The sequence below is a fragment of the Carlito syrichta genome, unplaced genomic scaffold (genome assembly GCF_000164805.1).
Source record: "Carlito syrichta isolate Samal-C Ts95f unplaced genomic scaffold, Tarsius_syrichta-2.0.1 Scaffold305827, whole genome shotgun sequence".
NCBI classification, from domain to species: domain Eukaryota; kingdom Metazoa; phylum Chordata; class Mammalia; order Primates; family Tarsiidae; genus Carlito; species Carlito syrichta.
The window spans coordinates 711,895-737,328 of NW_007249923.1; the positions used below are offsets into that span (position 1 = coordinate 711,895).

At 36.6% G+C, this 25,434-nt stretch overlaps 1 protein-coding gene across 1 annotated transcript in view; it reads left to right on the forward strand.

The window, feature by feature from the left end:
• The window catches only part of VPS8 (VPS8, CORVET complex subunit), a gene marked incomplete at its 3' end in the record, with an annotated part of 188,224 nt that overhangs the window by 89,602 nt on the left and 73,188 nt on the right, over window positions 1-25,434 (forward strand). Inside the window, exons 23-26 of the mRNA XM_021714853.1 lie at window positions 8,027-8,073; window positions 16,994-17,216; window positions 22,124-22,213; window positions 24,664-24,715. Coding sequence (XP_021570528.1) covers window positions 8,027-8,073; window positions 16,994-17,216; window positions 22,124-22,213; window positions 24,664-24,715 — 412 coding nt within the window. The remainder of the gene's footprint in view (window positions 1-8,026; window positions 8,074-16,993; window positions 17,217-22,123; window positions 22,214-24,663; window positions 24,716-25,434) is intronic.

Consider the following 25,434-nt stretch of genomic DNA (forward strand, 5'->3'; position numbering starts at 1 on the left):
GGACGGCTGAGGCGGAAGGATCGCTGGAGCCCAGCGGGTCAAGGCTGCGGTGGCTGGGAGCGGCCATTGCACTCCAGTCTGGGTGACAGAGTGAGACTCCAACTCAAAAAAAAAAAAAAAATTTTTTTTAAATCATTTTCAAACAAGTTTTCATTACCTGATTGACTTTTAGAAAATAAATTAAGAGAATTAATGCTATTGCTCCAAAGAGCAAAGGAGTCTGCATTTGTTATTTCTCTTTAAATCATCCCCAAGAGATAGGGAAAGCCAGAGATTATATCTTCACTTGGCAGATGGTGAGATAGTCACAACGCAATAAAATTATCCATTCAGTCACTCAAACAATTGACAGGCTTAAATTTAGATTATCTGTCAACTCAGTTTTTTATTTTCATATCACCATTGCCCTTTTTAATAAATCTAAAATAGATATGAATATCTAACAAGAGAAGAAATCCTTTTTGGCCCAATTATAGGGTTGTGCATTGAAGAAGAGATTAGAAAAATATTTACTTTTTTTCCTTCTTTTAAAAAAAATTGAATACCCCAAATTTAATCATTTCTTGCATCCTGCAAGCTTTTGAGACCAAGTGGAATATTCTTTAAGCAGATATTGCTTATGATGTAGAAAACCCTTGATCTCTCAGCATCTCATGAAGAAGCATGTTTAGACCAGGTCTGGCTATGTGGACTGAGGACTTTGCTTCAAGCAAGGACCTGTTCTTTCCCATTTTTCTTTCAGGCACTTATGAGAGGCTCTTATTACTAAATGAAGTCAACATTTTTTATATCTTGTTTGTTCTCAGTGCTGTATTAAACAGCGATGATTAGCTCTTTTATTTGAACAATTTTATTCAAGACCAAATAGGTTTGAGGGAGACCATCCGAACTTGGGCACCAGCTGCTTAGGGTTGTATACTAGTCCTGGGAATTTCAGCTGCCTAGCTCTGTGGTGCTAGGAAACTCTGTGAAGTTTCTGTGGGAAGTGAGTCTGTGTGACCTCTGCCACTGGGGATATGGAGAGCGACTGATCCCACTTAGTTCATTTTCAGGCATCCAAGAGATTGCCCTCAGGGATTTCCCACTGTACGACCTAGCTTCTTCCCCCATAATCAGTTTCTATAAAGGAAGACTTAAAACATAGAAATAGATTTGGCTTTTATTAATACTTTACTTTGCTTATAGTTTTATTTATTTATTTGTTTGTTTGTTTGAGTGAGTGAGAGTCTTACTCAGCTGCCCAGGCTGAAATGCAGTAGCACACTTATGGCCCTGCAGCCTCGACCTGCTGGGCTCAGGTAATCCTTCTGCTTCAGCCTTCCAACTAGCTGGAACCACAGGCATGTGCCACCATGCCCAACTAATTTTTTTGGTTTATTGCAGAGATGAGGTCTCGCCATATGAGGTCTTGCCAGACTGGTCTCGAACCTGTAGGCTCAGGCAATCCTCTCACCTCTGCCTCCCAAAGGGCTGGGATTACAGGTGTGAGCTACCATGCCCAGCTGCTTATGGTTTTAAATGTTCAAAATTGATAAAGTCCTGGTTTCTTTAAGAAGCCAGATTGAAAGTTTTAATTTGGATGGTTTTGCCTTAATTAAGTTAGGAACAGTTAGTGGCAGGCACAAGGGTTGTGGGTATCCTATTTTTAAAAATTAAATTTTGAGATATTTGTAGATTCACATTCAGTTGTAAGAAATAATACAGAGATCCTATTCCCTTGACCTGGTTTTCCCCAATGAGAACATCTTGCAAAACTGTTGTGCAGTTATATAATCAGATATTGATACTGATAAGGTAAAGATACAGAACATTTCCATCACTACACCAAGCCCTCCTTTTGCCCGTTTATAGCCACACATGCTTCCCCCCAGGCACCACCTCCTCCTTAGCCTCTGACCCACTAGTCTGTTCTCCATATCTATAATTTTGTCTTTCCAAAAATGCTATATAAATGGAATCATATGTAACCTTTTTGGATTGATTTTTTTAACTCAACATAATTCTTTAGTGATTAATCCAAGTTGTTGTATGTATCAGTAGTTTGTTGCTTTCTTTTTGCTGGGTAGTATTCCATAGTATGGATTAGCCACAGTTTGATGAACATCATTTACTCATTGAATAACATCTGGGTTGTTTCCAGTTTGGGGCTAGGCTATTAAAAATAAAGTCGCTATAAACATTTCTATACAGATTTTTATGTGAACATATCTTCATTTCTCTGGGAGAAATACCTAGGTGTGCAGTTTCTGGAATATGTAATAATTGCATGTTTAATTATTTTTAAGAAACTCTTTGCCAAACTGTTTCAGAGCAGCAGTACCATTTTGCATTTCCACAGAACTGTGTGAGTGATTCAGTTTGTCCACGTCTAGCATCTGATGAAGTTACTCTTTAATTTTAGCTCTTCTGATAGGTGTATAATGATATCACATTGTGGTTCTAATTTGTGTTTCCCTAATGACTAATGATGATAAACATCTTTTCATGTGCTTATTTGCCACCTGAATATCTTCTGTGAAATGTCTCTACATGGGTTTTGCCTATGTTCTATCTGAATGTTTTCTTATTTTACTGTTGAATTGTGAGAGTTTTAACTAGTAGTCCTTTATTGGATAGATAGTTTCCCCAGTCTGTAGCTTTCTTTTCATCATCTTAATGGGATATTTTGCAAGCAAAAGTTTTTAATTTTGATGAAGTCAGTTTATCAACTTTTCCTTCTACAGATTGTGCTTTTGAAATCAAATCCTAGAACTCTTTGCCTAGCCTAAGTTCTTGAAGATTTTCTCTTAATTTTTTTCTAGAAGTGCTATGTATTATACTTGAATGTGTGGTTCATTTTGAGTTAATTTTTACGTAAGGTATGAGACAGGTCAAAGTTCTGTGTCTGTATGTTTGTGTGTGTGTATGTATGTTTGTAATGGATGTTCAATTGCTCCAGCACCATTTCTTGAAAAGGCTATCTTTCCTCCATGGAAATGCTTTAGCACCTTTGTCAAAAATCAGTTGAGCTTATATATGTGGATTTGTTTCTAGGTTCTCTATTTTGTTCCGTGTGTGTCTGTCCCACTGCCAGTTACTCACAGTCTTGATTACTGTAGCTGTATAAGTTTTCAAATTGGGTAGCCTGATTCCTTCTACTTTATTTTTATTGATGAAAATTGTTTTGGCTATTCTAATTATTTGCCTTTCCACACACATTTTAGAATAATCTTGTCTCTGTCTACAAAAAAAATCTTGTGGAAATTTTGATATAAATTACATTAAACTTATATATCAATTTGGGGAGAATTGACATCTTTACTATGTTGAGTCTGCTGGTTTTTTATTTCTTTCATCAGCATTTTATAGTTTTTAGTACTCAAGTCCTATATATGATTTATTAGATTTGTACCTAGCATGTCTTTTTTTTCTTAGCAGTTATAAATAGTATAGAATTTTTAATTTTAGTATCTATAAGTTCATTAGCATGCAGAAATACAATTGACATTATGTGTTTATCTTGTATCCTGCAATTTTGTGGAACTCTAATTCTAGGAGGTTTTCTGTAGATTCCTTGGGATGTTCTGTGTGGACAATCATGTCATCTACAAAGAGGTACAGTTTTATTTTTTCCTTCCCAGTCTGTGTGCCCTATTTTCCCCCCTTTTTTTTGCTTACTGCACTGGCTAAAACTTGCAGTACTGTGTTGAAGAGTGGTGAGAGCGACATCCTTGCCTTTTTCCCAATCTTAGGGTAAAATTGTTCAGTCTTTCATTATGAAGTGTATTAGCTGTAGGTTTTTTACAGGTATTCTTTATCAAGTTGAGGAAGTTCCCCCCTTTCTGTATTTCTGTTTTTCTAGTATTTTTATCTACATGATTTCTACATGATCAATATGATCATGTGATTTTTTTTTTTCTTTAGCTATTGGTATGGTATGTTTCAATGATTGGTTTTTGAATTTTGAAGTAGCTTTGCACCCTGGAATAAACCTCATTTGGTCGTGGTGTATAATTCCTTTTATATATTGATGAATTATAATTGCTAATATTTTGTTAAGGATTTTTGCATCTTTATGAGGGATATTGGTCTGTAGTTTTTTTGTAATGCCTTTTCAGGTTTTGGTCTTTTTAGGTTTAGGTAAGGTAATACTAATTTAACAGAATGAATTGGGAAATATTTTCTTCTCTTCTATTTTCTGGAAGAGATTGTATAGAATTCATATTAATTCTTCTTTAAGTTTTTGGTAGAATTCTCCAGTGAAACCATCTGAATGTGGAGTTTTTTGTTTTTTGGGGGGGAGGTTTAAACTGTGAATTCAATTTCCTTAATAATTATAAAGTTATTCAAATGATCTATTTCATGTTGAATGAGGTTTGTGTTTTTTGAGAAATTGGTGCATTTCATGTAAGTTGTCAGATTTATGTGTGAAGAATTTTCATAGTATTTTCTTATTATTCTTTTGATGTCTGCATTGTCTGTAGTGATATTCCTGCTTCACTCCTGATATTGGTAATTTATGTTTACTCTTATTCTTTGTCAGTCTTGCTAGAGGTTTATCAATTCTAATCAGGAAGTTAAAATATCTTCTTACTAAAATTACCAGTAATATTCAAGCTGCTAAATGCAATAAACATTTTTCAGATCTTGTTTGTTTTCAGTGCTGTATTAAACAGAAATGATTAGCTCTTCCTTTTTGAAAGTCTATATCCTGTAGATATTTGTGACTGTGTCCTTACGATTTTTAAACTGCTGACTGTTCCTGAGCTAGATTTTATTTTCATCCTCTGACCATTGCATAAATATCAGTCTTCCTCAGAATTTAGTCCATTGTCTACTGCTTTTTATCTCTCTCTAGTGTCCCTGAACAATTTTATTCATATGCATTGCTTCTTCTGTTAACTTAGAAATCTGTAATCCTAACCTGGATGTTTTAAATTACTATATTAAATTTCTTATTATAAGTAAAGATGTTCCTCAAATCTACTTTGAACTAAATTGCGCTTCTTCCTTCTAACACCTCCTCCACATTCCTTATCTCTTTTTGTGACCTCTTCACTCAACCATCAGTTAAACCAGAAACCTGGGCATTATAAATTCCTCCTGATGCCTTGCAGTCCACTATCAATCTGTCACAAAAACTCTATAATTTTACTTACAAATATTTCTTAATTCTATCCACTATTCTTTATGACTGCTATCACTACCCTAGTTCACTTCCCTATTTCTTTCTTTGATGACTGTAATACCCTTCTCTCTTGGTCTTGGTTTTTCAGATCCTCCCACTGTACTGTCACCACAATGATCTGTCTAAATGGATGATCTGATGGTGTCACACTCCATTAAATTCTAGAGTGTATCTATAGTAATTAATACTAGGCCAGACAATTCCTTATTTTATGCTTTTCATAATTTAAAATATATTTTAAAAATATAGTTTCTACCTGATGATTATGTTATTTGAAGTTTTAGCGTCTACTGCTATTTGTAGTTCCTACTGATGCATTCATGATGCGTTATTTCATAAGGTGCTTTCAGCTTTTTTATTTTAAGCACATCTTTAATGGGTTTTATCAGTGGTAACTTATTTTGCCTGTGTTCAGGACTGTCTCTGGAGAGCCTTTGAATTGGCTCCTTTAAAGTACCCCAGGTGTATTTTTTTTCAAAATCACTTTTTCTGTGAACTTTTTGGCTTGATTATTCCCCTAGTAAGGAGATAGTATAAATTCAAATCCCAAGTCTACCTGTGGGCAGTGTCTTGATTCTTGGAGAGTATAAATTTACCCCCACTGATTCCAGGATGAGATAGTCAACCTTCCTTGTCTGTCTCATTTTTTTTTTCTAATTTCTTTTCACTTAGGATGCAGCTTTTTAAAATTCTGGTTTTAGGCAGGTCCTCTGCTCCAGTTCCCTATGCTATGAGGGTCTAAGGCCTTAGCTTTTTTCTGGCCTCTTCTGTTACCATCAAGCCTACGGGAAAGTATCAGTGAGGATTGGAGCTTATTGCTTTGGTTTTCAGTCCCCCTTTCACTTTTAGACCCTGGATGTTGCCCTTATCTTCTTGGGAGCTCAGCTGTGTATTTTAAAGATGTTTATTAAATTTTCGCTAGCATTTCTAGGAAAGAAGCTCCCTCTTGGCCCCCCATATCTAGCCCACTATATTTTCATTCATGTTTGAGATGTGATATAGCTCTAACACTTTTCAAATCTGTAATTTTAGTTTTTATTCTTGAAGACTCTAAATAAGAATCTAAAATCATAAGGAATATTGATAACTAAAGGAAGCAGGATGGGTCAGAGCTAGCCCATTGATCTTTTCAGGATTATAGGTTCTACTTCCAACTCCTCTCTTGCAAATAATAAGTGTTTTTTAGTTTTGACCTTTTTATCAGATGAGTATTAGCATATTTAGTGCCCTTTTCACATAGTGCCTTCTTTCTGATAGGATTTCTGCCTAGATATTACTAAATTGTTTTGTTTTGTTTTTGAGTTGGATTCTCACTCTGTCTCCTAGGCTGGAGGGCAGTGGCACATTCTCTGCCACTGCAACTGGGCTCAGGTGATCTTTCCACCTCAGCCTTCCAAGTAGCTGGAACCAAAGGTACACACCACCATCCCTGGCTAATTTTATTGTAGAGATGAGGTCTCGCCAAGTTGTCCGGGCTGGTCTCCAACCAGTGAGCTCAGGCAGTCCTCTCACCTCAGTCTCCCAAAGTGCTGGGATTATAGGCATGAGCCACCACACCTGGCTTTTTTTTTTTTTTTAAAGGAAACTATTTCCCTGTAGCCAGAGAAAAAGAAAGGGTACTCCTGAAATCTGAGGCTTGGTTACTTGACAATTTCTAGTCATAATAAGCTACTGTTTCTCCCTCAGACTCTTTCCTTTGAAAGGGACCCAATTACAGGTTGCCACTCGCTTGATATGAGTCCGTACATGATGAATTTATAGCAATCAAAATATTATGAAACTGAGAAGTTAAGTCATTCTTAAAATAGCCAGTTTGGAGGAGTGTGGCAAAATATGGGCAACCTTAATCACTTGAGCTACCGACAGGATCAAGCATATCCTATCATCAGTTTCATATATTTTTTTCTTAGCAAATTTTCTTTACATGTCTGTGCAATACATATTTTCACCTATGACTTGTTTTAGTGTTATTGTAAACTCTTTATAAACTTGTAATAGATACATAATATTTTATTCAAATAGCACATTTTACTTAACTATTTTTCTATGTTGTATATTGAATTTAATTCCTATTTCTTTTTTCCCCTTTCTCACTTTCCCTTCCCCTCCTTCAAACTCCCTCTGTTACAAAGCTGTGGTGCCATACCCTGATACATTAAAATAATTTCTTAAATGTATTTAGGATAAATTTCCAGTGTGCTTTATATATGTATATAAAAATGTATATATATAAAACACACTGGAAATTTGTGTTATATATATTTCCAATCTAGTATATATATATACTAGATTGGAAATATATATAGTTTATTTAAAAAGTAAATTAGAGGCCAGGTTCAGTGACTCAGTCTGTAATCCCAGCACTTTGGGAGGCCGAGGTGAGAGGATTGCCTGAGCCCGTGGGTTCGAGACCCACCCGGGCAACTTGACAAGACTTCGCCTCTACAATAATAAAAAAAAAAATTTAACCAGGCATGGTATTGCACGCCTATAGTTCCGGCTCCTTGGAAGGCTGAGGCAGAAGGATCACCAGAGCCCAGCAGGTCCAAGCTGTGGTGACTGGGAGTGTGCCACTGCCCTCCAGCCTGGGTGACAGAGTGAGACTCTAACTAAAAATAAAATAAAATAAAGTAAATTAGAGAGAGAAAAGATTCACTTCTTCAAGGTAGGGGAGGAGGCTAAAGCTCAAAGTGCTATATTTTTAAGACTTGACACATAGTGCCAAATTGTTTACCGAAGCATGGTACAAAGTTATAGCCTCCCAACAATCTAACATCCTCTTAAGCAGACCTCTTTCATTATCATTGGGCCACTGGACAGAGTTGTGGAGCTGATACTTTCTTTATGGTTCCTCTACAGGATATGGTGCCTGTCATAGTTGATTACTGCCTTCTGCTGCAGAGAAAGTGAGTATGCATTGCCTGTCAGATTCAATTATTTTGAACATAGGTAGCCTTTTATGTATGTCATTCCTATCAATTTTACTGGATGTATTTAAAAAATTAATTTATAGAAATTTGATTCTTTAGCAGTTTTCAGTTTATTCACCTAATAAAATTAACTTTTCTAAAACAGATGCTATGGGTGTATCATGTATTTGTATGGCAGAATAATGGAGGAAAGAACATAACTAACAAAAGATCAGTGCTATGTAAGGGTCTTAAAAGTAAAACGTATATGATTCATGTACTATTTAGATATCCTTTTTATGGTATATATACTCTTTTATGAGCCATCATTAAAACACAGTATTTCATCAACCCAAAAAAGGCCAGATTCATTGTGCTTATGTAATATTGGTTTTTAAAAAGCCTTTTGGTTTGAAGATATCTGTGTATTGAACTCTTGATTAGGCTTTGTTAGTTTAAATAGTAGCTATGTAAACGAACAAACCTGTGCTTATTCAGTTTTTTCACACTAATAATAATAGCAAAATATTGTTCTAAGCCCTTTACCTTAATTTATCTTATTTTTATAACAACTTATCTAATTTTCATAACAATGAGGGTAGGTATCATTTTTATCCTATTTTATATAAGAGGTTCCAGAAACAGAAAATAATTAAATAACTTGCCATAACTCACTCCCACAGCTTTTGGGGGGCAAAGGTGGAATTCAAATATAGGAGTCTAGCTGCTGTTTCATGGTTTTATCCACTATCTTGTACCTCTTTCTAAGTGATAGAGAACAAATGTGAGGACTTAATGTAGATACTCCTAAAATCCTGTACAACACTGACTTGGCTCATGAATTTATGGATATCCCAGTAGCCTGATTCTTAGCAGGCTGGATCATACTTTGAAAGTATCAGTGGATGAGCCGGGCTCAGTGGCTCAGCCTGTAATCCTGCACCTTTGGGAGGCTGAGGTGAGTGGATTGCCTGAGCCTGAGGGTTCGAGACCCACCTGGGCAACTTGACAAGACCTCATCTCTACAATAAATCAAAAATCAGCCGGGCGTGGTAGTGCGCGCCTGTAGTTCTAGCTACTTGGAAGGCTGAGGCAGAAGGAACGCCGGAGCCCAGCAGGTCAAGGCTGCGGTGGCCAGGAGTGGTCACTGTCCTCCAGTCTGGGTGACAGAGTGAGACTCCAACTCAAAAAAAAAAAGAAAATATCAGTGGATGTTACCAAGAGGGCAGTTATTTCCTGGGTCAGACCTTTAATTGAATCATAAATAGCTATATTAAGTTCTGCTTACTTGAAGCTCAAATTTATTCCCATGGTTTAGCTATAGTGTTATGTAATTATCTAGTGAAATATATTGTATTTATAGTAGAAATGTTGTTGAAACATTTCTTTATATTACACATTGTCTTCTTTATGAGGGCCTAAGGGAGAAATTTCTTTCAGGTGTTAGGGCCAGAAATGCCTTTGTATCTTCTAAACAGCTAACTCACTTTTAGCTGAGTCACAGTGTAGCTAATCACTGTTTCTTAAAAAGCAAAGTGCCGTGATATATTTACTAACCTCATCTTGTCTTTTTTTAACTTGGTTTTCTTTTTACCCCACTTTTCACACTTATTTTCTTGTTACTTATCTTGTATTTTTTAAGCAGCCTTAATAGTTTATGGCTTCCCCACATCTTAAAAAAAAAGAAGTCCTGAATATATAGAGTGGATGGTCCTAGGGGCCTCGTAGGCCCATTTCACAGATGTGAATCTCAGGTTCAGACCAGCCAAATTCTGAGGAAAGGCTCTTTTGCATTGGCCACCTCGTGCCTTTGTGTGTGCGCGCGCGCGTGCGCACACACACACACACACACACACACACACACACACATTTATGGCTCAGTTTTACATATATATTTTAATCTTTATCAATACAGTGCAGAAAGAGGTAATGTTATACTCATTTTTCAGATGAGGAAATGGAGGTATAAAAGTGTTCTTTTTTTTAAATGTTATTTTATTTTAGATTCAAGGGGTACATGTGCAGGTTTGTTACGTAGGTCTGTTGAGTGATAGTGAGGTTTGGGCTTCTAATGAGTCTGCTCTCCAGGTGGTAAGCATGATACCCAATGGGTAGTTTTTCAACCCTTATCCTCCCTTCATCCTTTAGTAATCCTCAGTGTCTGTTGTTCCTATCCTTGTGCCTGTATGTGCCCAGTATTTAACTTGCACTTGTGATATTCAGTTTTCTATTTCTGTGATAATTTCCTTAGAATGATGACCTCCAGCTAAATCCTTGTTATTGCAAATGCAATGATTCTATTCTTCCTATGGCTGCATAGTATTCCATGGTTTGTATGTACCACATTTTCTTTATTCAGTCTATTTTTGATGGGCATTTGGGTTGGTTCATGTTTTTGCTATTGTGAATAGTGCTGCAATGAACCATATGCTTGCAGTGTCTTTTTGGTAGAATGACTTGTGTTCTTACACCACACTGTGCTGAGTGTTCAGCAGTTTTTGACCAAAAATGGCATGACCCCTACACACCATCCTTCCTATTCACCCAATCTCACTTCAAGCAACTTTTTTTTGTTTCCCTGGATGAAAAAAGTCCTCAAAGGGAAACGTTTTGTCGATGTAGAAGAGCTGAAACAAAAAAAAAAAACAGCAGAAGCATTAAGAGTCATCAAAATCAGTGAGTTCAAAAACTGTTTTGAGCAGTGGAAAAAAGCATCTTGATAGGTGTATTGCATCAAATGGAGAGTACTTTGAAGGTGACTGAAGTTTAAACATATAAGAATAAATACACATCTGTCTGGGGACGGGGAGATACCTCTTATCAACAAGGGTGCCTGAACGAAGCATATTTGTATACTTAAACCCTTAACTGTACCCCACAATATCATAATTAAAAAATAAAAAAAAAAAAATTAAAATTAAAAAAAATTTTTTAAATAAATTCTGTTTTTTTGGTCCTCCCTCATTTATGATTTGAAAAGGAAGTATTCTGTAACTTTATTTAATCTGTTGACTGACTGAGAATGCAATAATTTCTGCATTAAAACACAGCATATAGCATAGAAGATAAAATTTGGTCTAGATTTTCACCAAATTAGGATCTATTTATTATTTCTTCTTTTTGCCATCTTCTTTCCTTTAATTTTCCTGACTCCTTAGCATATTTTCTTCTGAATTGTTTCAGAAACATATGTAGTATTTGTTGTTGGAGATCTGAGGGAGAAATAACGGTAGTCATAGTATATTCCTGACCTCCAAGGGGAGGGGAAATTTCAAGGATCTTTTTATCAGCTCTTCCTGGTCCTTCTTATAGCCCTTTCTTCTGTTCTTCCTCCTGCTGATATACACACACTCATAGATCAAGGGTGTGGACATTTTCCCTGGACCATTGTACAAACTGTATGGTTTCCTTCATTCTCAATTGTTTCCTAAGGCTGAAGACTGGATTGTATTAGATCCTGTTTCTGAATGGGAGAGGTTCCAGCATGTGTGTTCTTTCTCTTTCCCTCCTGATCTCTTTCTCTTCTCTTACTCTTTAGGTACCAGTACAGGCATCAAGGACAGGGCAGTATTCTCATTGATACAGGAAAAGTTGGAGCTGTGCAACTAGGCATTGGGTCAAATGTTCCCTCTTTTGTTCTTGTTTTTTTTTTTTTTTTTTGAGTCAGGGTCTTATTCTGTCACCCAGGCTGGAGTGCAGTGCAGTGGCATGATCATGGGCTCAGGTGATCATTCAGCCTCCTAAGTATCTGAGACTATAGGTGTGCACCATCATTTCCAACTAACTTGATTTTTTATAGAGACAAGGTCTTGTTATCTTGCCTAGGCTGATGTAAAACTCCTGGGCTCAAGTAATTTTTTTGCCTAGGCCTCCTAGAGTGCTGGAATGACAGGCATAAGCCTCTGTGCCCTCTTTTGTTCTTGATCTGTGCTCTTGTGCTTGCTTCCTTCTCACTTCACTGGCCTTTCTTTTTCATCAGAATGTTAAGATTCTATATATGGTCTTGAGCTTAGAAGAAAAGGTTGAATAAGCCATTTGATCACGTTTTATTCTTTCTGTCTAGGCTTTCAGTTTCCTTTCATTTCAAACATGCAATATTTGAAGATTTATTAGATGTAAAAATTCTGTGCTTAAATAGTTCAGTGTAATAACTCTTAAATGTAGAGCTTTTATAATTTTTTTTCTCAGAGTTGTCATAGATGATAAGGTTAAAAACAGTCCATTCCCTAGGCTAAAGTGAATCAGATGTATGTAGCAGCAGACTGTCAGATGTGTGTAGCTTCATTCCAGTACAGTATCCTTCTCCTTAAACTACACACTCTCTTTGTGCTATCCTCTTTGACATTTGGTCCTATTTATATCTAGGTTCTTCTCTTCTGCAATATCCAATTTGAGAAATATCTTGTGACATTAACAGTGTTTTAAGAAATGTTCAAATTTTGCCTGAAGCAAACACAATCTTATAAACCATAATCTAGTACTCAGCCAATTTTAGGTAACCTCTTTCACCTCTAGTGTCATTACTCAAACACTCAATCCTGGCCCAGATTCCTTTAATATTAACATCTTCTGATTGAATACATTAGTCAGTCCTTTTATTTTTATATGTTGTATTGTTTCTCTGAAATTAATTTTAGTACATATTACACTGTACTCTCTGTGATAGTATAGAATTTTATACCCAGCAGTAATATTAATTGAACTTGTGTATGTATATTTCTATTCATATTGAATAACTCCTTTGTAATGTAAAGTTATTTTTACCATGACAGGAACCACATTTGTTTTTCTCTGTAGGGCATACTGATCAATGTGTGTGGACTGTTTTTTTTGGTTAAAATTTGGCTTTAGAGTCTTCAATAGGTTACTTAATATCAGCACTGACAGGGATTCTGTTTTTAAAGACTTATACTTTATTTTATTTTTATTTTTTTAAATCAGAGCTCTGTCACTCAGGCTGGAGTGCAATGGCATGACCACGGTTTCTGCAGTCTCTACCTGCTGGGCTCAGACAGTCCTTCTGCCTCAGCCTTCCAAGTAGCTGGGACTACAGGCATGCACTACTGTATCTGGCTAATTTTTTGATTATTGTATACAAGGTCTCACCATGTTACCCAGTCTGGTCTCGAACTCCTGGATTTTGACAGTCCTCTCGCCTCATCCTCCCAAAGTGCTGGGAGTATAGGCATGAGCCACTACACTTTATAAATACTTTAAATAAAATACTTTATTTTTATAATTTGATCTCTGTTTCACAATTTTATTTCATTTTGGTTGTATATATTTTTTATCAGTATTGAACAAAAGATATAAAATATTTTAAGGCTTTTTTCTAGGATATTTAATGATTTGTCACTTTACCTGTATAAAATACAGGTTATATAATAGCTACATAGTAGCTGTAATGTCATCTTATTTTGAAAATAGGTCCTGATTTTAAATAGACCATAATCATAATTTTGAACATTATTTAAAAATAAGTGTTATATTATTATTTTTGAACTATATCACAATAAAGCAGTTCTAAAACAAAACAAAGTAGATGCTCTAGGATGATATCACTTTGAGTTTTTATGAAATTGTTGGCTGGGTACAGTGGCTCAAGCCTATAATCATAGCACTTTGGGAGGCCAAAGTGAGGGGTTTGCTTGAGCCCATGGGTTCGAGAACAACCTGGAAAACTTGGTAAGACCTCATCTCTACAATAAATCAAAAATTAGCCGGACATGGTAGCACGTGTCTATAGTTCTGGCTGTTTGGAAGGCTGAGGCGACGCTGGGGTGGCTATGAGTTTGCCACTGCACTCCAGCCTGGGCGACGGAGTTAAAGACTCCAACTCAAAAAAAAAAAATTGCCAAGATATTTGTTCATACATGTGTTCAACATCAGTAAGGATTGTTGTTAGAGAAACAGAGACATTTTAATTATCAAGCATGGGTGAAGAACTGGAACTTTGGACTGCCATTTTTTTTATAATTGCATGTTAGAATGTTAAGTACCAAAGCTAGGGGGAACTGTATCATGCCTTTTTAATTGTGTCACAGCTATATTGAGGTGTAATTCACATACCATAAAATTTATCCTTTTAAAATATACAATTCAGTAGTTTTTAATATATTTGGAGTTGTATAACCATTACCACAGTTAAGCCCTGCCTTTTTAAAGAAAATCTTTATAAACTGTGATACTTGTATCAGAAAAGAGAGTATTTTTAACACAATTTCTTAAAGTTCATTTGAGTTTTGCTTTTACTTTTATAAATAAGGAGACTAGGCCAAGTCAACTGTGTATGTATTAAATCCCACTTATATTTAGTGGTAATTTATTTCTTTGCTTCTGGTTACATACTTAGTATAGCTTGGCAAGTGTTATGATTTATGCCCTTGCTCCTTTCAGACAGTTCTGAATTTGTAACTGTCTTATAATCAAAGCAGCTTTTCACATTTAAAAAATTTATAAAATTGATAATGTACAAAGTTAATTTAACTGTTTTTCTATCTATTTGATGTTATAAATGATAAAACTCCAAAAAAGCCTTTAATGTGAGTATTAATATAAAGTGAAGTTTGTAGAAAAATCTCTTTGGCTCTCTATTATTCATGATGGATTTTCTGTTATATATAGGCCATAGGGAGGCCAAGCTTGAAATGGCAAACAGCCCTTCTAGGAAACAAAGTCAGCACCCTGGAGAATAAAGCCTAAATATAAAAAGAAACATGAGAACTAAAACCTTTTTGTATGTGTATTTTTCCTTCTCCCCCCTCTTCTGATGCTCAATAAATATTCTTCCAGAATGATGAGAACTTGTATTGAAATTTTGTTTTATTTTTATTTTAAGATAGAGATGCAGATAGGAATTGCTGAGTCTTATTTTTCTTACTTCTTTATATTATAGCCTCTGATTGATTGAGAAAGAAGTGTGTAGTTTTGCCTTTAATCTTGCTAGCATTACATGCTACTCTTTGTCACAGGAATGCCTTGTCAACTTTTATGCTCTGTTTACTGAATTTTTAGCTCGCTGTAATTCTCCTCCCCAAGGCTTTTTATACTGAACTAAAATATATAATTATTTTCTATAGTATTTTAAAAGAACTGCACATTACAGAATGCAAAGGCTAGCAAATCTTACGTTTTCTTTAAATTCAGTAGTTACTGTATTCCCCTTTTTTTCTTACAGTAAAACTCCACTAATCTCAGTTTCTTTTGCTTGGCTAATAATTGGTAATCACAAAAATATGATGAACTATTGATTAAAATGAAACTAACACGAAAAATACTCTGATAAATATGAAGTGGAGGGGAAAATGAAACAAAATTACATTTGTGCATTTGAGGAAAAAAGTAATGGATATAGATTTTCCCCCAGGATATTGCAAATGCTTTTTATTGAAAGATGGCATGTAGTTTTTGCTTGGTAGTAGCCAGTCTGTTTTCCACCTGTCTCTTTCCAGGACTTCAGATGAGGCAAAACCACATCCTATTTCTTTCAAGAGCTTCCTTGTCCTTTAGGTGAAACTTTTCAAGATAGGCCACACCTGTCAATAAACAAACCATCTACTGTTTTCCAAAATTGACATGGTACACATATAAAGAAATTACACTTTTAGAAAAAATAAATAATTCTAACAGGTAAATACAGTTCTCACAGTTTTTGTATTAAAAAATATGGAACAAATGAATAAGTGAATGATATAATGGAAACATAGAAAATATTCAGTTTTGCCATTCACAAGGTAATTAAAACAGTGATTTTTAATTTGCACTAATTAGATTATCTGGGGGGAACCAAACTCACAATTGTCTGGTAAAACTGGTATGAGCATATATTGCTAGTGGCAACGTAAATTGAGGCTGTGATACTTTTTGAAGATAATTTAGTAACATATTTCAAGTGCCACAAAATTTTTCATATCTTTTTACTTAAATTCTAAAAGTTGAATTATTAAGGAATTAAAGTTCCAAAATGAAAAAGGCTATAGATGTAGGTGTTCATTGTGGCATCACTCAAAATACTGGAAATAAGTGATATATCCAACACTACAAGACAGTAAAGTAAATTCTGATGTTTTAGCATGTTAAAGCATTGTGAATTAGACAAAATGATAATTTTAAAGAGTAAATAGCAACTTAGAGTAATGCTTATTATACAGTGTTGCATGAAAACAATTCAGAATTATATCTATGCTAGTATTACTCATATTTATAGACTATTTATAGAAGAGATATGAAATAAATAAAAATTGAGGGCAACATTTAAAGTAGTTTAAAAATTTTTGTTTCTGCAGTAAAATTGTTTTTAGGTGTATATTTTAAGTCATAAACATTTTTTATTTTTCTTTCATCAATAATCAGTACCCAACATTTTGAGAAGTAAAGAGTTAGAGAAAGAGAAAGAAAAATATTGGCTCTGCAAGTCGCTAGGAATATTTAAATACCAGGAAGAAGGAAAGGATAAAATATGAATAGTCCTTTTAACTTTTTTTTCTATTTCATTATGTCCACCCTAATACCCATTCCCATGTCAATATTGTCTTTAACAAGCAGTATGCCACAATAGACTGAACACAGGATTTAAGCCAGAAGGCTGCGTTCAAATTCTGATTTTCTTACTTGTTAGCTATGTGATTTTCAGCAAATAATTTAACTTATTCAAATTTTCTTATTTGTAAAGGAAGTATTGGGAAGATTAATTGAGATTGCATATATATGTGTGAGTGTATGTGTGTGTGTGTGTGTATATATATATATATATATATATAAAGTTTTTGGAACATAAATCTCTATACAAATATTGTTACTGTTTTTAATACACTCATGAGTAAGTTGAAATAGGGGAAAGATGAGGCATACTTAGGTGACTAAATTTAATGGATATTTGAAATGCTGCTAAAAGTATTTTTTTCCCTTTCTGTTATAGGGATCTTTTATTTAGCCAGATGTATGACAAATTAAGTGAGAATTCAGTGGCCAAAGGAGTGTTTTTGGAGTGCCTTGAACCATATATTTTAAGTGATAAATTGGTGGGAATTACACCCCAGGTAATGAAAGACTTGCTTGTTCATTTCCAAGATAAAAAATTAATGGAAAATGTAGAAGCTCTTATTGTCCATATGGATATCACCAGCCTAGATATTCAGCAGGTGAGTTTATAGACCATCTACTGACTTATGAAATAAACTTTATTTCTTTATTGATTATATTTACCTAACTGATCAGGCCTCACTCTTGCCTTTAAAAACCCTAATTATTTATTGAGCACTTTTGGTAAGATGTCTTATAAGCTTGGATTTGTCAGTATATCTCTTAGGACTACACTTAAGTGAAAGCTAGGTTATAAATGCCTGCAAGTCAGAGAGTGTCTTATGTTTCTTTGACATCCCTCAGAGCTCTTGGCAGAGTTTACATTTAGAAGTTGCTCAATAAATGCTTGTTGACAAATCTTTCTTCATCAGTTTGCTTACATATATAGTTTTCATCTAGCAGGTAAATTTCAATCAACTATGAGTAGTTTAACATGAGTAATATACTATTTTTACCTTTACGAGTATAATGCCATTTTTTTCTTCTTTTTTTTGAGTTGAAGTCTCACTCTGTCACCCAGACTGGAGTGCAGTGGCCGCTCCCGGCCATCGCAGCCTCGACTTGCTGGGCTCCGGCGATCCTTCCACCTCAGCCTTCTAAGTAGCTGGAACCATGCCCGGCCAATTTTTTGATTTATTGTAGAGATGAGGTCTCACCAAGTTGCCCAGGCGGGTCTCGAACCCGCGGGCTCAGGCAATCCATTCACCTCAGCCTCCCAAAGGCGCGGGATTACAGGCTGAGCCACCGAGCCCAGCTTATAATGCCATTTTAAAAAAGAGTTAGTATATAAGTCCAGAAGTGAGTTTTGAAATGCAGTATGGTATTAGAGGCAAATTACAGGACTTCTTAGCATGATCAGCCAGCTCATTGTTTGTTTGATAAAATACCCTCAGGATATCTAAAGTTCCCACAATAAATTTTCAGTTCTTTTTTTTTTTTTTTTTTTTTTGAGTCAGAGTTTCACTCTGTCACTGAGACTGGAGTGCAGTATGTGCTACACTCACGGCTACTGCAGCCTCATCCTGCTGGGCTCAGGCAGTTCTGCTTCAGCCTTTCAAGTAGCTGGAACCACAAGTGCTCAGCACCACGGCTGGCTTATTTTTTAAATGTATTTATTGTAGAGATGAGGTCTCCACAAGCTGTTTAGACTGGTCTTGAACCCCTGGGTTCATACAGTCCTCTCACCTCTGCCTCCTGAAGTATTGGGATTACAGGCGTGAACCACCGTGCTCAGCCAGATTTTCAATTCTTAACTGACCTAAGACATTTTACAATTTATTTATTGAATTCTACATTAGTCCTAATAATGAGCATGTTACCCATGCAAAGATGTTAAGCTGAAAGGGTGACTTACAAAGGTCTTAGACCAAACTTTTTTTTTTTTTTGAGTTGGAATCTCACTCTGTCACCCAGGCTGGAGTGTAGTGGCACACTCACGGCCACCCCAGCATTGATGACATGCTGGACTCCAGCGATCCTTCTGCCTCAACCTTCCAAGTAACTGAACTACAGGCGCACGCCACCATGCCCAGCTAATTTTTGATTTATTGTAGAGGTGAGGTCTCGCCAAGTTGCCCAGCCTGGTCTCGAACCCGTGGGCTTAGGCAATCCACTTCCCTTGGCCTCCCAAAGTGCTGGGATTAGAGGCTGAGCCACTGAGCCCAGCTTAACTTTTTTTAAAGTGTGCAAAATCACATAGAAATTAAGAGTTTGAACCAGGTAAAATGGGGACCAAAGGGAGACCCAAACTTTACCTGTACAATGACCACTTGTATACCTAATCCTAAATTGTACCTTACATCTTTAAAATAAAAAAATTAAATTTAAATAAAAAGATATGTGATAAAAAAGAAATTAAAGGTTTGGAAAAATGGTTATTGTTTTATTTTTAGAAGCTCTTTATGAATAGCTGTTTGCTTGCAAAGTAAAACCAGATCTCTTATAAATAACTTCCAGTTATATGGATAATTTGGCATAATCTTCATAGTCTGATAATAGGGCCAATTATTTGCGAGCATGTTATCACTCTGGCTTTATGTATCTGTCACACATAAGAGAAATTTAAAATTTATTTTCTTTCCAATATTTAAAATTTATTCTCTTTCAGCTTTTTCTCAATACCAGGTACATATTCTCTAGTTTTTTTTTTTTTTTGAGTTGGAGTCTCACTCGATCACCCAGACTGGAGTGCAGTGGCCGCTCCCAGCCACCGCAGTCTCGACCTGCTGGGCTCCGGCGATCCTTCCGCCTCAGCCTTCTGAGTAACTGGAATTATAGGCGTGCGCTACCACGCCCAGCTAATTTTTTGATTTATTGTAGAGATGAGGTCTTGCCTGTCCAGGCAGGTCTCAAACCCGCGGGCTCAGGCAATCCACTCACCTCAGCCTCCCAAAGGCACGGGATTACAGGCTGAGCCACCAAACCGGCTCTCTAGTCTTTTTAATGTTAAAACAACAGTTTAAAAAAATCATGGCTTCAGTTTCTTCTGTCTCCACATCAAGCCCTCTCCACTTCCTTCCCCTAGGTTACTGCCCCATGTCACTCCTCCCAGTCATAACCAGATTTCTTGAAAGCATTGACTAAGTTGCTATTTCCTTTTTTTTTAATAATAACTATTAATCTTTTTTTACTTTTACTAGAGTCAACAATGGCCTCAATATCCACTATATCAAATGACACTTTTCAATCCATTTTTTATTTACCCTTTTAACAAAATTGTTCATTAATTCAAGAAACATTTATTGAGTGTCATGCTCTGAGGATGATTTAGTGTCCCTGGTGAACAAGACTTGTCCTCTCATAGAGCTTAAATTTTAGCAGAAAAGTTTGAGAGTAAAAAGACAAATATAAACAAACCAGAAAATATCCACAAACAAGTGTTATATTAAAAATCAAGCAGGGTAATATTGTAGAGGGGGAATGAGGAGCTACCTTAGATTGGCGGATTTTAGAAAGCCTTTCTGAGGAAGTAATATTGAGTCCTGAATCTGAATAACAAGAAGGAATCAGTAATGCAAAGATCTTGGAAGAGAAGACTGTTATAGGTAAAAGGAACGACCAATGTAAAAAAAAAAAAAAGAAAAGGGATTATATTTGGGTGTCCAAGTATCAGAAAAAAGCAAGCAGATCTGTAACTTGGTGAATGAGAAAGGTACATCTTGTGGGGCAAGTTACAAATATTTGCATTTTATTCTAAGCGCTATGAAAAATCAGTAGAAAATTTTAAACAAGAGCATTGTGGTTTGCTTTAAGGGAACAGAATGAGGAATGGGGGTCACATACAGAGGAAGCAAAGAGAATAAGTAGGAGGCTGGTCCAAGAGGTCATTCTGGCCAGAGGTGGTAGCACTGAGATGGATAGAGATGGACTGATTTTGGATGCTTTGGGGATATAAATGATTTGCTGATGAATTGGATATAAGGGTATGAGAATGTAGGAATGAGAGAATTTAAGGATAATGCCTAGTTTTTTGATTTGAGAAACGGGGTGGATAGTACTTCCTTTAAGAATATTGCGAGCCGGACTCGGTGGCTCAGCCTGTAATCCCGCGCCTTTGGGAGGCTGAGGTGAGTGGATTGCCTGAGCCCGTGGATTGCCTGAGCCCGTGGATTCGAGACCCGCCTGGGCAGCAAGACCTCATCTCTACAATAAATCAAAAAATCAGCTGGGCGTAGTAGCGCTCACCTGTAATTCCGGCTACTCGGAAGGCTGATGCGGAAGGATCGCCGGAGCCCAGCAGGTCGAGGCTGCAGTAGCCAGGAGCGGCCACTGTACTCCAGTCTGGGCGACACAGTGAGACTCCAACTCAAAAAAAAAAAAAAAAAAAAAAGAAAGAATATTGCAAGATTGGGGCAGGTCTAAGTTTGAAAGATAAAATCAGGAGATTTTTCTCTTTTATTTTAAGATAGCTAGACATTCAGGTAAAGATATCAGGTAAGTGGTTAGATATTTAGGTCAGAGAGAGGTCAGGACTGAAGCTGTAAATGTGTTAGTTCTCACTGAGGAAATGTATGATTATGACACTCTGTGAGAAAGAGGGGAGAGAGAGAGAAGAGGTCCCAGAACACATCTTCTCTAGAAGGACTCTCCCAAGACACCTCACTTTCATTTTCCCTCTTACCTCTCTGGCTCCTCCTTACCATTCTCCTTTGCTGACTTCTGCTCTTCTCCTCTAGGCTTCTTGCCACTGTATAGTATCATATAGCTCTCACAGGGATAGAACTCTATACTCTGTACTCTGAGTCATATCTATTCCTCTTTCTAAATGTTTTCTCAGGTTGATTTTTCTCCATTCTTAAACACTTCAAGCTCACTTCATCCTCACTGCTTCTTCTGCCAGCAGAATCCCTAGTTTCCAGTGGGCTCATATCCATCTATCCCTTAGGTCCTAACTTAAATATTGTATCCTCATGGATGACTTTTTGAATACTCCAGATCGAGTTGGGTTTATAACATCTATCACATTTGTAAATAATAAATTGTTTGTATAATTATCTTCCCCAAGTCTTTACTCATATGCCATTTTGTGCCCCTTTCTTCTTTTGGGGAGTGTCCAAAATGAATGTAAGTTCAATAAGGATAGTGACTAGGATTTGTCTTATCCATCACTTTATCCCCAGTGCCTAGGAGAGGGGCTGGATATAGGTGTTCAGTAAATACTTGTAGAGCTATTGACCAAAGGTAAAATGAATATGGAAAGGGGGAAGATAGAGAAGAAGCAAAATTAGGCATTGGAGAATATTTAAAAGTAACTATTGTACTGCTGCACTGTTACAAATAGTACTGAACCTACAGCAGCTCTTGCCCTGGCATTGTGTTTAAGTACTTCAACTTCCATTTTTGTCGTAGAAGAAATGAGAAAAATCAGGGAAGAAATTTAAGGTCTTCTTTACTCTTAAAGCTTTAAAGAAAATAATTAGTGAGACATACTGAATTGTATGGACAAAATAGCTTTTCCTTTTTACAGGTAGTTCTCATGTGTTGGGAAAATCGTTTATATGATGCTATGATCTATGTCTACAACAGAGGCATGAATGAATTTATTAGTCCAATGGAGGTAAGACAATTCCTAACTTGGATGCATATTTACTATGGTCTACTAATGTTTCCTGTTCTCCATTTGCTTTGAAAAATTTCTGTTTTCATCCAGTCGTTTTAAAATTTCTTATATGTTTATGAGACTTGCACCTACATTAGCTTGGGACCATTATGTAGTCTTTAATTTCATACCTTCTGCCATTGCTTTTTTCTTATTTTTGTAAGTAGGTTTTTTTTGTTTTTTTTTTGAGTTGGAGTCTCACTCTGTCACCCAGACTGGAGTGCAGTGGCCGCTCCTGGCCACCGCAGCCTGGACCTGCTGGGCTCCGGCGATCCTTCTGCCTCAGCCTTCCAAGTAGCCAGAACTACAGGCATGCGCTACCACACCCAGCTGATTTTTTGATTTGTTGTAGAGATGAGGTCTCGCTGCCCGGGTGGGTCTTGAACCCGCGGGCTCAGGCAATCCACTCACCTCAGCCTCCCAAAGGTGCGGGATTACAGGCTGAGCCACTAAGCCCGGCTTGTAAGTAGGTTTTTAAATACCAGGAAACAATAGATGAAGTTTAAAGTAATGCTTGCTTATTAGACTTTACTTTTTTTCTCCTAAGAATTTTTTATACTATAACAAAAGTTTTCCAAAAGATGTAAGAAATATATTGTGTATAGTTATTGTCTATAATAAATGTGCTATCGGGTAATGCTATTTGTAGATATATTCTGCTGGGGAAGGGTCCTGAAAATAGTAGGAGGCTGGTATTTGTTAATTGCTAATTTGTTGCTTTTCCCTATTCACAATTTTATAGCATTTGTGACAATTTTTTAATTTACCTTACCAAGATCATCTGAAAGTATTTGGGCTTAAGAACCAAACCCCATATCCATCTTGTTATTCCTCTGGCGATATCCATTGACCAAACCTCATAGATACTAGAGGTAACCTGACCTAATGGATACCATCTGTACATGTGAGCATTCCCTGGTAGAGAGTGAGGTGAAAGAGGAAGGGAGATGAAGTCTCTGGGATTCCAACAGAAATTTTCCAGCACCTGGAAATTTGAGGACAGAATTGTGGATAATGGGTTGCAGACACATATAGTACCCTCCCAGCCCAATGCTTTATTATGTGCCTAAAAACCTCAAAAAGCCAGGCATCCACTGAGGGCATCCAGTCAACTTTTTTTGCAGGTTTATTGCCATCCAAAACTATTTTCAATATTTTGAAGTCAGCAGTCATTTTATGATAGTTCAGACTTCTTTAAGTACATTAAGCTTGGTAGAATGAGTATCCCTCTAATTCATAACTCTTTAATTTTGGTTGTACCTCTCTTCTGACAATATAAAGATTAACAGGTGAAAGGACAAGATTTATTCACAAGTGTGCAGGAGTACTCAGTAATGAGTAGCTCTGCTGAATAGCAGTAAAGGTTTATATACTGGCTTAATAAAAAACGAGGGTGTTGGAAGGCTGAGGCAGAAGGATCACCTAAACCCAGCAGGTCGAGCAAGCCATGAGGCAGCAGAGTGAGACTGCAGCAGAGTGAGACTCCAACTCAAAACAAAAACAAAAACAAAACCGAGGGTGAGGGGATGGAGTTAGGTCTTTAGTGGAAGGTTCTTTTGGGCTTTTTGATGCTAATGGACAGCTAAATTTGCACTTCCTGATACTAAGGGTCAGTCTTCTCCCAGTCAGAAAACTCTCTGAGGGAGGTCCATGGCAGCTATATTTTTGGGAGGCTCTATTTAAGTTTAGATATTGTTTCTTTCTGTGGCTGCTGATTGTTTAGTTGATTTTAGTTTAAAGTAATCTTCACTACCACTTTAGTAGAATGTTAATCCCTTTACTTGCTTACTATTTCTTAAAGAATAAAGCTCTTTTAAGAACCAAAGGATACTTTTTTTTTTTTGAGTTGGAGTCTCACTCTGTCACCCAGACTGGAGTGCAGTGGCCGCTCCTGGCCACCGCAGCCTCAACCTGCTGGGCTCCGACGATCCACCTCAGCCTTCCAAGTAGCCGGAACTACAGGCATGCACTACCACGCCTGGCTGATTTTTTTTTTTTTATTCGTTGTAGAGATGAGGTCTCGCTGCCCAGGCGGGTCTCGAACCCGCGGGCTCAGGCAATTCGCTCACCTCAGCCTCCCAAAGGCGCGGGATTACAGGCTGAGCCAACGAGCCCGGCTCAAAGGATACTTTTTATCAGAAATTATAATCTGAGCCTTAAAGACCTTTGTGTAACTGGTATTTATTAAATGGTTTCTTTCAATGAGTAATATGACGATAATGATTGTTTCTCAGTGACCTTTCTTAACATTTCATGTTCATATTAAAAGTTTTTATATGTAATCTTAATACCAAATGACTACTTCTATCAGAGAATAGTGACCAATAGCATAAGATTCTTTGAGTTTTAAAAAAATAATATTATCCTTTGAGATTATGGTGATTGTTTTCCTATTCATTGTAATGCAGAAACTTTTCAGAGTCATTGCTCCTCCTCTGAATGCCGGAAAAACACTAACAGGTATGAGTTTTCTAAGCCTTATTTTTTTCTCTTTTTTGTGCCTTAAGGTATTATTTAAATGTCATAAAATTCACTAATTATATGTGTGCAATGTAAAATTTTGGTAATCATTTATAATTGTGTAACCACCGCCATAATCAAGTTATAGAAGGAGCCATAGTTCCTCATACTAAAATGTTTCCTCCTGCCCTTTGTTCTTGATCTTTTCCCTACAGCCTGCCTCCAAGCAGTCACTGATTTTTCTGTTGGTACATTTCATGTAAATGGAATTATGCAGTATGGTGTATCGTTGGTGTTTTATTATTTTCACTTAGCATCATATTTTTGAGATTCATTCATGTTGTTATATGTATTAATATTTTGTACCCTGTTGCTACTGAATGGTATGCCATGGATTGAATATTGCATAATTTGTTCATTTGTTCCCCTGTTGATGGGTATTTGAGTTGCTTTCAGTTTGAGACTACTATAAATAATACTGCTACAACATTCGTAAAAAGTTTTTTTTTAACTGAACTTTTTGAGATAATTGTAAGGTTCACATATAGTTGCAAGAAATGGCATGAGCTGGGTATGGTAACGTGTGCCTGTAGTTCCAGCTACTTGGTAGGCTGAGATGGAAGGATTGCGGGAGCCCAGCAGGTTGAGGCCGTGGTGGTCGGGAGTGGCTACTGCACTCCAGTCTGGGTGACAGAGTGAGACTCCAACTGAAAAAAAAA